The following is a 12,351-nucleotide window of genomic DNA, read 5'->3' as shown; positions in this document are numbered from 1 at the left end:
TCGAACAGCCTTTGAATTGAAGCTCTGTCTGTAAATGTAATGTTACACAACGTAGCATGGTGTTTCAATCAAGATACCTGGAAAAAAATGCTATAGCCACCACAGACTAAACTTGACAAAACATATTAAATTGCAATTTCAAAGTGAAGACATATGCTATATAGATTTGTGCACCAAACCTTTAGGCCCATTGCACACCCATTAGTGGTGATACAACCACCGCATCACACCTTAGAAACCAGCCTTCATATAACCCTGCTCCACCTTGCTGCAAAAGGGTCACATGCATATCGCCATCCCCCAGCTAGTGACATACTTCCTGCTGGGATTCCTGTCGGTCCGTGCATGTGTGCTATAATGCACCGAGCTCCTGTCATGCACACTTGCTGTGTCGCCCGTTGCAATAAAGGGCTGCAGATTTTGCGTCGAATGTGGAGACTTTGATACTTCCGGTGCTCCGCGTCCCATCGTGTGAACTGTGCAAGTCTCCATAGACTTGCATGGCTCTTGCGGCGGGGAAACGTAACGCGGGGCGACACAGCGCGCAAGTGTGCAAAGGGCCTTAAGTAGCAAACAAGCTGTGAGGCAATCACAATTTCCATTATTTACAGCAGGCGCGTCTGCTACTATGATTCCTGATGGGGAAAAATGAAGCATGCAACACTTTTGCGATTGGCAAAAATTCGAACCGCATCGGTGGAAAAAGGGTACTGCAATGTGGCAATTGCAAGGTCACTAGGACAACATGGTAATCTCAGTGCAATTGCAAAATCGCAAACGCAACCAGAAGCACAGCTGGTGTAAAAGGGCCCTAAGTCTTACTTTTCAGTTTTAGTTAGGATTACTTACTTTTCATAGTCTGCACAAGGTTTTAAGTCTTTGATTTAAAGTGAATGTATTATGGAAATAAGTTGTGTATACAATAGAGTTGTGGTTACATGCCCAGTAGAGTTCTTCCTTATGCTGATGTCACGTTTGTTGTTCAGAGCCGTGGAGAGTTAGAGTTGGAGAAAGCTCTGCGGAGTCTGGAGGAAGAGCAGCACAGGTGAGTAGCAGAGCCCCCCGATCATCCTATAGCAGGCATGTACAAAGTCTGTCCCGGGGGACAAATGTGGCCCGCTGAGCCTTTTCTTGTGGCCCCAAAGCTCTCTACAGTTGTTAAATGACAACTGAAGTGAGAAATATATGGAAGCTGCCATATTTATTTCATTTTATACAATACCAGTTGCCTGGCAGTCCTGTTGGTCTATTAGGATGCAGTAGTGTCTGAATAATGCCAGAACCAAGCATGAAGCTAATCTTTCAGATCTGACAATAATGTCAGAAACACCTGATCTGCTGCATGCTTGTTTAGAGTTTATGGCTAAAAGTAGTAGAGGTAGAGTATTAGCAGGATAGCCAGGCAACTGGTATTGCTTAAAAGGAAATAAATATGTCAGCCTCCATATCCCTCTTGCTTCAGTTGCCCTTTAAAGGAAATCGAAAGGGAAGGAAAAAAAATGAGTTTCACTTACCTGGGCCTTCTACCAGCCCCCTGCAGCTGTTGTGCCCTCTTCACCTTTCCTCAACGATCCTCCGTTCCCCGCCACCAGCTAGTTTCGTTGCAGACTCGGAGGGCCACTGCGCCTGCGTGCCCCTGGCCACGCATATCCTTCTTTACGTTCTCTGCAATAGTAAGAGTAGGAAGAAGGATATTTGTGGCCAGGGCCGCGCAGGCGCAGTGGCCCTCCGAGTCCGCAAAAACAAAACTAGCAGGGGAGCGGAGGATGGTTGAGGAAAGGCGAAGGGCACAGGACGGATGCAGGGGGCTGGTAGCAGCCCCAGGTAAGTGAAACTTTTTTTTCCCCCTCCCCTTTGGGCCTCCTTTAAAGGGAAGGTCCAAGCAAAAAAAAAAATGAGTTTCACTTACCTGGGGCTTCTACCAGCCCCATGCAGCCATCCTGTGCCCTCGTAGTCACTCACTGCTGCTCCAGTCCCCCGCTGGGAGCTTTCTGACCTCGGAGGTCAGGGCCGAATTGCGTACATTTTTACACATTCCCGCTAGTGCAGGAACATTAACGCATACATTTTTACGTGTTAGTGGTGCAACGCGTAAATTTTTGTTCCTGCACTAGCTGGAATGCGTAAAAATGTATGCAATGTGGCCCTGACCTCCGAGGTCAGAAAGCTGCCAGCGGGGGACTGGAGCAGCAGTGAGTGACTACAAGGGCACAGGATGGCTACATGAGGCTGGTAGAAGCCCCAGGTAAGTAAAACTCATTTTTTTTTTTTTGCTTGAACCTTCCCTTTAAATCTATGCAGCCGGTATGCTGGGGCCACCTTATGTCACTGCTCTACCTCCCCCTTTGTTCGCCTGTAGGTTATCAGCCATTACTGCAGCATTAGTAGCCACTGATTAGCAGCAGCCACTATGCCAGCAGCAGTAATATCCACTGATTAGCAGCAGCCACTATGCCAGCAGCAGTAACAGCCACGGATTAGCAGCTGCCACTATGCCAGCAGCAGTAATAGCCACTGATTAGCAACAGCCACTATGCCAGCAGCAGTAACAGCCACGGATTAGCAGCTGCCACTATGCCAGCAGCAGTAACAGCCACTGATTAGCAGCTGCCACTATGCCAGCAGCAGTAACAGACACTGATTAGCAGCTGCCACTATGCCAGCAGCAGTAACAGCCACGGATTAGCAGCTGCCACTATGCCAGCAGCAGTAACAGACACTGATTAGCAGCTGCCACTATGCCAGCAGCAGTAACAGACACTGATTAGCAGCTGCCACTATGCCAGCAGCAGTAACAGCCACTGATTAGCAGTTGCCACTGTGCTTACTGCACATGGTATATGGGATATTTCAGTGTACAGGTAGTCCCTACTTAGAAATACTTGCGTTACAAATATCTCAATGCATGCAGAGTTATCCTCATGTTTTCGTTATATGTTACAGTATTGTATAAACAGAGTACCCAGCTCTGACCGGTGGTGGAATTTGGCCTGTCCGGCATCACAGTTTCGCCCCATTCCTTCTACAGGTGTGAGAGTTTTGCTTCCACCAATGCTCTGCTCAGGGATGATCTGACACACACGCAAGAAGCCAATAGGCTGCTGGGGGAAGATCTGCAAAAGCTAACAGCTGATTGGTCAGGGGCCATAAAGGAATTGGAAAGGAAGGAAGGAGAATGGCTGCTTGAGAAAGAGGTAAGAGGAAAATGTTGGCAGTGCACAACTGTTCAGGTTGGTTTTTGGCTGCAGCATCAACAATCAAGTGTCCTCCTAGCACCTAGTTGCAAGGAGTGCCTGGGATGTCTGTCCTTTCCACAGACACTTCCTTAAATCCTGTCCCCTTGTACGTTAACCCTAACTTTTATGTGACTGTGCCTAACCATAAACATAGACCCATCCTTGCCTTTCTCTCAATGATCCTAACCCTAAAGTGACTCTGTAACAAAAATTACAACGTTTTTTCTACCTTCCTACAAGTTCCTAAACCTATTCTAATGTGATCTGGCCTGCTGCAGCTCTTTCTACTATAACCATCTCTGTAATAAATCAATGTATCTTTCCCCTGTCAGACTTGTCGGCCTGTGTCTGGAAGGCTGCCAAGTTCTTCAGTGTTGAACTGTTCCTCTATGCACACTCCAGTGTGTGTTTTATTTACATAAGCCAGCAGCTTCTCTGCTATCTTATCAGTGATAGAAGAGAGCTGGATAAAAATCCTCCTCTGGAGGCTGGGAAAGGAGCTTGTCTGTCACATACTGAGGAATTAACGACATAGGTAGAGCTGTCTGCAGGAAGCCTGTAATGTTCAGTGCATGAGAGAAGCTGGGGACAGAAGGTAAACACACACAAGTGATCTCTTGAGATTCAGAAGTAAGGCTGTATACAGCCTGCTTGTGTATTATTATTATTATTATTATTATTTATTGTATTTATAAAGCGCCAACATATTACGCAGCGCTGAACATTAATTTAGGTTACAGACAATATTTAGGGGTGACATACAGCAATACGACAATACAGAATACAAGAAAACCAGATCACACAGCACAGTATGAGTACAAGGTAATGCTTAGTCAGTCACTGGAGGGGAGCATGGAGATTAGGCAAGTTAGGTTCACTCAGATGCATAGCATGGGTTCACAGTAATGGAGGTGCATGATCAGGTAGGACACAAAAGGAGGAGGACCCTGCCCAAAGGCTTACAATCTAAAGGGAGAGGTAAGGACACGAACGGTAGGGGACCAGAGTTCAGCTGTAGGTTTAGAGCACTTGTGAGGGGTAGTAGGCCAGAGTGAAAAGGTGAGTTTTGAGGGCTTTCTTGAAGATGTTGAAGGAGGGGGCTGCCCTAATGGGTGGAGGTAGGGAGTTCCATAGTGTTGGAGCAGCTCTTGAGAAGTCCTGGAGGCGTGCATGGGACTGGGTGATGCGGGGGGCGGTTAGGCGAAGTTCATTGGAAGAGCGGAGTGAGCGGCTAGGTGTGTACCTCTGAGTAAGATCGGAAATGTAGGTTGGACAGGTTTTGTGGACAGATTTGTAGGTCAGACACAGTATCTTGAATTTGATTCTGGACTGGATAGGAAGCCAGTGGAGGGATTCTAGGAGGGGATCTGCCGTGGTGGAGCGATGGGAGCAGTGGATAATTCTGGCTGCCGCATTCATGATGGACTGCAGTGGGGCTGTTCGAGTCATAGGGAGACCAGACAGCAGGGCATTGCAGTAGTCAAGGTGGGAAATTATGAGGGCATGGATGAGGAGTTTGGTGGTGGCAGAGGTCAGGAAAGGGCGAATCTTACAGATGTTACGAAGGTGGAAGTTGCAGGACTTTGTGAGGATTTGGATGTGGGAAGTGAAGGAGAGTGCGGAGTCCAGGGTGACACCCAGACAACGGGCTTGAGATGTAGGGCGAATGGTAGTGTGGTTAACAGTGACATGCACATCTGGGAGGTTTGTGGATGGCCGGGGTGGGAAGATCATAAATTCCGTTTTGTCTAGATTTAGTTTCAGGAACCTAGCGGACATCCAGGAGGAGATGGCTGATAGGCAGGAGGAGACCTTGTCCATTGTAGTGGTGGATATGTCAGGGGTGTGGAGGTAGATCTGGGTGTCATCTGCATACAGATGATAGTTAAAACCCATGGAGGAGATAAACTTGCCAATGGAGGATGTGTATAGGGTGAACAGTAGGGGGCCAAGGACCGAACCTTGGGGGACTCCCACCGAGAGGTGGTTGGGGGTGGACGAGGACTCATTGAAGGCGGTCGTGAAGGAGCGGTTGGAGAGGTAGGATGAAAGCCAGGACAGGGCGAGATCGTGAATGCCCAAGGACTGGAGGGACTAGAGGAGTAGGGGATGATCCACTGTGTCAAAAGCTGCTGAAAGGTCAAGGAGGAGGAGAATGGAGTATTTACCTTCAGCTTTAGCTAAGGCAAGGTCATTGACCACTTTGGTGAGAGCAGTTTCGGTTGAGTGGGCAGGCCGAAATCCAGATTGCAGTGGGTCTAGGAGTGAGTTGGCATTGAGGTACTGGGTCAGGCGTTTGTGAACCAGACGCTCCAGGAGTTTTGAGGCAAAGGGGAGGAGGGAGATAGGACGGTAGTTGGAGGGTAGCGAGGGGTCGAGGGAGGGTTTCTTGAGCAGGGGTAGTACAGTGGCCTGCTTGAAGTCTGATGGGAAGGTGCCTGTGGATAGGGAGAGGTTGAACAGGGTAGTGAGGACTGGGGCCAATTCCGTGAAGTGAGGCTGGAGTAAATCAGAAGGGATGGGGTCAAGGGGCGAGGTAGTGGTATGGGAAGTCTGCAGTAGGTGGTTGACTTCCTCGGTGGTAGTAGGGGTGAAGGATGTGAGGGGAGGATAGGGTGGAGGAGGAGCTGGTTGGGAGGGGGTGGGAGGTGAAGATTGGAGATTGGATATTTCTTGGCGGATGGAGACAATTTTGTTGGTGAAGTGGGTGTATTTTCTATGTGTGGACATACTGTACATCAACCTACTTCCTGTTTTGGTGGCCATTTTGTTTGTTTATAAACAAACTTTTTAAAACAGTTTTTGACTACTTTTAATGCGGCGGGGAGCAGCGAAATTGTGACAGAGGGTAATAGGAGATGTCCCCTAACACACTGGTATGTTTACTTTTGTGTGATTTTAACAATACAGATTCTCTGAAGGTCCAGGCTCCAAAAACAAAACAAAACCCACTTACCTGGGGCTTCCTCCAGCCCCTGGCAGCCGTCCTGTGCCCTCGTCACAGCTCCGGTGGTTCTCGGTCTTCGTGCAGGCACAGTAATTCTGCGCCTGCGCAGTACAATCCTGATGATGTCGGCCAGACCACGTGACCCGCGCAGTGGAATGCAGAAGAAGCCAACCCTGAACGCGACCTGGTGAGGTCGGCTTCTGCAGTGGAGAAGACAGGGAGCCACCGGAGCTGCGGCAAGGGCACAGGACAGCTGCCAGGGGCTGGAGGAAGCCCAGGTAAGTAGATTTTGTTTTTTTTGGAGCCTGGATGTATCCTTTAAAGGACTACTGTAGTGAGTGGTATATGGAGGCTGCCATATTTATTTCCTTTTAAGCTATACTAGTTGCCTGGCAGCCCTGCTGATCTATTTGGCTGCAGTAGTGTCTGAAAAGCCAGAAATAAGCATGCAGATAATCTTGTCAGATCTGACAATAATGTCAAACGCCTAATCTGCTTCATGCTTGTTCGGGCTGTGGCTGAAAGTATTAGAGGCAGAGGATCGGCAGCAGCTTAAAAGAAAATAAATAAGGTAGCCTCCATATCCTCTGCACTTCAGTAGTCCTTTAACCTTGGCGGTAACCCTGAGTCTGACTCGGAGTAAAAGGAAAAAGTTGCTGGGACTGGTAATCCTGGGAAGGTGAGACTGTGCAGGGGCTGCTGCTACTGATCTCTGCAGTATGTTTTTTTTCCTGCTTTTAGAGTCTAAAAGCACATTTAAAAAATTGTACCGTAAAATCAGGAAAGAATCACCAACAGGGAGGTTAAAGCAAACCTGTGAGATCTGTAGGGGAAAAAGTTAAATACAAAGTTAGATACTTACCTCGGTAGAGAGAATCCTCTGGATTCTCCATAGGCTTCCCACATCCTCTTCGACACCTCCGCTGGATGGCAGGACCCGATGGAAGTTCGTGGCCGCACTCCTGTCTGTGAACAAGTGCAGATGCAATGTGCAGGCAGAGGAATCCTTGGCCCATATGCAATTCACTTTTTCACCAGAGTTTTCTCCTAGGTGATAATTTTAAACTTGTCCATAAAATGCCTTTTAAGCCACCAGAAAGCAAGAACATACTGAAAATAATTTTGCTAGTACTTTTTTACCTACTTTTTGGTACTTTTTAAATTGAAAAGTGCTGGAAAATTATTTTAAATCGAAAAATTATCTCCTAGGAGAAATCTCAGGTGAGAAAGTGAATTGCATATGGGCCCTTGTGCCTGCACTGTAGCTACTTGGACCCGGCGTAAAAAGCCGATCCAGACCACCTCAGTGCTCCTGTGCAGGTGTCCTGTGCAGCCGCAGTCATTTACAGACGGGAGCATGCGCTGGATCGGTGGAGGCGAGGGGGATGGGGAAAGCTTTATTTGGGGCACTTTTTTTTTTCTTTTTTTCCAATTCAGGTACACTTTAAGTTTATTTCTAAAATAAAACATGTAAAATAACTGGTGCCACAACCAGTTGCTGCTGGCTTCATTGCTGCAGACTTACAATTGCTGCTAATTTTCTTATTTCCCCCATCTCTGAACCCACCCCCCTGCTGTGACATGCGTAGCCGTGGGGATGGAGTGACTGCTATCCCTCCCCCTTTTTTTTGTCTACTTTGTTGACTGAGCAGTTTGCTGGGTCTGATCTGTGCTCTCATCTCTTCCTTCTCCCAGCTGTACAACAGCCGCATACAAGGCGAACACTCCCGCCTCCTGCGTCTCTGGACTGAGGTTGTCTCATTTCAACGCCTTTTTCGGGAACTGAAAACTGCGACAGAAAGGTGAGAGACAAAAATCACTGAGATAAGCAGTAGCCCCGACTGGACTGTAAGAGGCTGAAATCTCTGAGCCTAGTGGTTGCCCTGACTGTGCTGTCAGAGGCTGTAATCACTGAGCCAAGCAGATTCCCTGACTGCTGTCAGGCCTGGTGCACACCAGAGGAGTTTTTCTGAGCGTTTTGAGTTTTTAAATCTGCTGCTAATGTTATCCTATGTGTCTCTGCACACTGGAGCAATGAGGTTTTGTAAAAAACCTCATAGCATTACATTGGGAAGAGCTTTTAGAGGTTTCAAAAGCTCTTCCCAATGTAATGCTATGGTTTTTTTTACAAAACCTCATTGCTCCAGTGTGCACAGACACATAGGATAACATTAGCAGCAGATTTAAAAACTCAAAACGCTCAGAAAAACTCCTCTGGTGTGCACCAGGCCTCAGAGGCTGTAATCGCTGAGCCTAGTGGTTGCCCTGATTGGGCTGTGCTATCAGAGGCTGTAATCACTGAGCCACGCAGATGCCCTGACTGGGCTGTAAGAGGCGGAAATCACTGAGCCAAGTGGTTGCCATGACTGTGCTGTCAAAGGCTGTAATCACTGAGCCAAGCAGATTCCCTGATATTATATATATAATTTTTTTTTTCCCCAAGATAGTATGGCTGACGGCTCCTCTTTAACCTTGTAGCCCACCAAATGTGCAAGTGCTTGTACTGTACCACCAATGGGAGGACAGTGTTGCTCCTTTGCAGCAGAGAATGTACCAGGGCATGCTGGGCCATTTCTAGGTACATTTCTGATATAGCAAACCACTTTTCCTGGTCCATTGGCGTTTATGATAACGATATTATACTGTATATATTTGTAGAGTGATTAAGTTTTAGGAACAAGTGACACCCATGCTAACCTAGAAATAAAAAAACACATATATAAGTAGATAAATACTAATTCTACTTACATAACTTATGTATTGCACTGTCCGCATTATGATTCCTGTGAATTTTATAAAGGAAAAGCCGAGCATCCTATTCTAGGCAGTTTCCATCTTTGTTACCTTTGACCTCCTGACATTTCCTCCCTCAGTTTTTTCTCCCCTTGCTAATTGTGTATTCGTTACACGCCCTCCTCCCAGAGTCTTCAGACACTCCCACTGAGGTCTATACTAGGAAGTGCACTGTCTTAAAGGGGAACTGAAGAGAGAGGTATATGGAGGCTGTCATGTTTATTTCCTTTTAATCAATACCAGTTGCCTGGCAGCCCTGCTGGTCTATTTCTCTGCAGTAGTATCTGATTAAAACCAGAAACAAGCATGCAGCTAGTCTTGTCAGATCAGACTTATAAGTCTGAACCACTGAAACACCTGATCTGCTGCATGCTTGTTCAGGGGCTATGGCTAATAGTATTAGAGGCAGAGGATCAGCAGGGCTGCCAGGCAACTGGTATTGTCTAAAAGGAAATAAACATGACAGCCTCCATATACCTCTCTCTTCAGTTCCCCTTTAAAGAGAACCCGAGGTGGGAATTACTTTTACTATTGGGGCACAGAGGCTGGTTGTGCGCACTAAGACCAGCCTCTGTTGCCCCATCGTGTGCCTCCATGTCCCCCCTGCTCGCCGCTATACCCCCCGCATTGCTGGCTGTGTCGCCAGCTCAATGTTTACCTTGCGCTGTCAGTCAGCGCCGCTCCCCCGCCTCCTCCGCATCGGCGCCACCCGCCGCGTCACTTCCCTCCTATCAGCGGGAGGGAAGGGACACGGGCGGGTGCGCCGATGCGGAGGAGGCAGGGGAGCAGCGCTGACTGACAGCGCAAGGTAAACATTGAGCTGGCGACACGCTGCGTGTCGCCAGCAATGCGGGGGGTATAGCGGCGAGCAGGGGGGACATGGAGACACACGATGGGGCAACAGAGGCTGGTCTTAGTGCGCACAACCAGCCTCTGTGCCCCAATAGTAAAAGTAATTCCCACCTCGGGTTCTCTTTAAGTCATTAGAAGGAGGAAAGAGAAGGAATGTATTATAGATAAAAGGAAGATAAGGAATGTATTATAGATAAAAGGACCCCCAGCGTGCAACTGTTTGGCAATGGCACTTAAAGGGCCAGTGCTCCTAAGGTATGTGATAACGCCAAACCATAACAGCAGAAAAAGTTTTGAATGCAGGGTTAGCATCTTTATCACTTAATATACTCAGACCAGTTGCTGTTAAAATTTGATTTTTATGGTGACAATCCCGCTTTAAAGGCCGGTACAGTCGCTACTGACACTAACTATACATCCTCCCACCTACCGGATGGACCATTTCTTTTAGTGAGGAAGTGGAGTTTTCTCTTGCTAACTTACATTTGTCATGTGACCCTATCCATCCTATCCAGCCGTCATGGAAATATCCAATCTTCAATCTTCACCTCCCACCCGCTCACAACCTACTCCTCCTCCACCCTATCCTCCCCTCACCTCCTTCACTCCTGCTACCACTGAGGAAGTCAACCACCTACTGCAGACTTCCCATACCACTACCTCCCCCCTTGACCCTATCCCTTCTGATCTACTTCAGTCTCACTTCACGGATCTGGCCCCAGTCCTGACTACCCTGTTTAACCTCTCCCTATCTACAGGCACCTTCCCCTCAGACTTCAAGCAGGCCACAGTACTGCCTCTGCTCAAGAAACCCTCCCTCGACCCCTCGCTACCCTCCAACTACCGCCCGATCTCCCTCCTCCCCTTCGCCTCAAAACTCCTTGAGCGTCTGGTTCACAAACGCCTGACCCAGTACCTCAATGCCAACTCACTACTAGACCCACTGCAATCTGGATTTCGGCCTGCCCACTCAACCTAAACGGCTCTCACCAAAGTGGTCAATGACCTTGCCTTAGCTAAAGCTGAAGGTACATACTCCATTCTCCTCCTCCTTGACCTTTTAGCAGCTTTTGATACAGTAGATCATCCCCCTACTCCTCCAGTCCCTCCAATCCATGGGCATTCACGATCTCGCCCTGAACTGGCTTTCATCCTACCTCTCCAACCGCTCCTTCACGACCTCCTTCAATGAGTCCTCGTCCACCCCCAACCACCTCTCAGTGGGAGTCCCCCAAGGCTCGGTCCTTGGCCCCCTACTGTTCTCCCTATACACATCCTCCATTGGCAAGGTTATCTCCTCCATGGGTTTTAACTATCATCTGTATGCAGATGACACCCAAATCTACCTCCACACCCCTGACATATCCACCACTATCATGGACAAGGTCTCCTCCTGCCTATCTGCCATCTCCTCCTGGATGTCCGCTAGGTTCCTGAAACTAAATCTAGACAAAACGGAATTTATGATCTTCCCACCCCGGTCATCCCTGGACCTCCCAGATGTGCAGGTCACTGTTAACCACACTACCATTCGCCCTACCTCTCAAGCCCGCTGTCTGGGTGTCACCCTGGACTCCACACTCTCCTTCACTCCCCACATTAAAAACCTCACAAAGTCCTGCAACTTCCACCTTTGTAACATCTGTAAGATTCGCCCTTTCCTGACCTCTGCCACCACCAAACTCCTCATCCATGCCCTCATAATTTCCCGCCTCGACTACTGCAATGCCCTTCTGTCTGGTGTCCCTATGACCGGAATAGCCCCACTGCAGTCCATCATGAATGCGGCAGCCAGAATTATCCACTCCTCCCATCACTCCACCAGGGCGGCTCCCCTCTAGATAGCATTTGGGCAGGGTCCTCCTCCTTTTGTGTCCTATCTGATCATGCACCTCCATTACTGTGCACCCATGCTATGCATCTGAGTGAACCTAACTTGCCTAATCTCCGTGCTCCATCCAGTGACTGACTAAGCATTACCTTGTACTCGTACTGTGCTGTGTGATCTGGTTTTCTTGTATTCCTGTATTGTCATATTGCTGTTTGTCACCCCTAAATATTTGTCTGTAACCTAAATTAATGTCCAGCGCTGCGTAATATGTTGGTGCTTTATAAATACAATAAATAATAATAATAATAGCAGTTGGCTGATGGTGTAATGGTTAAGGGCTCTGCCTCTGACACAGGAGACCTGGGTTCGAATCTCGGCTCTGCCTGTTCAGTAAGCCAGCACCTATTCAGTAGGAGACCTTTGGCAAGTCTCCCTTACACTGCTACTGCCAATAGAGCGCACCCTAGTGGCTGCTGCTCTGCTCTGGCGCTTTGAGTCCGCAAGGAGAAAAGCGCAATATAAATGTTATTTGTCTTATTTGTCTTGTCTTGTGTCTTTGTCTAATAATGAGAGCTGATGACCAAAGAAGGAACACTGCTACTCCTCGGTGTTATTCTAGTATCACAAAATGTTATTAGCTTTTTTTTTTTTTTTTTTTTTAAACAGGCCAAAGTTTCTTTTCACTCTTGCTA

At 47.9% G+C, this 12,351-nt stretch overlaps 1 protein-coding gene across 3 annotated transcripts in view; it reads left to right on the top strand.

The window, feature by feature from the left end:
- The window catches only part of LOC137534985 (centrosome-associated protein CEP250-like), an 88,079-nt gene that overhangs the window by 30,409 nt on the left and 45,319 nt on the right, over window positions 1-12,351 (top strand). For all 3 annotated transcript variants that reach the window (XM_068256743.1, XM_068256742.1, XM_068256741.1), the window contains exons 4-6: window positions 987-1,045; window positions 3,029-3,194; window positions 7,879-7,985. In XM_068256743.1, the coding sequence (XP_068112844.1) occupies window positions 987-1,045; window positions 3,029-3,194; window positions 7,879-7,985 (332 nt within the window). The remainder of the gene's footprint in view (window positions 1-986; window positions 1,046-3,028; window positions 3,195-7,878; window positions 7,986-12,351) is intronic.

Source organism: Hyperolius riggenbachi, chromosome 10 (assembly GCF_040937935.1).
Source record: "Hyperolius riggenbachi isolate aHypRig1 chromosome 10, aHypRig1.pri, whole genome shotgun sequence".
NCBI lineage: Eukaryota > Metazoa > Chordata > Amphibia > Anura > Hyperoliidae > Hyperolius > Hyperolius riggenbachi.
Note: the sequence above shows the minus strand (reverse complement) of the source record. Positions and strands in the feature narration are given on the sequence as shown.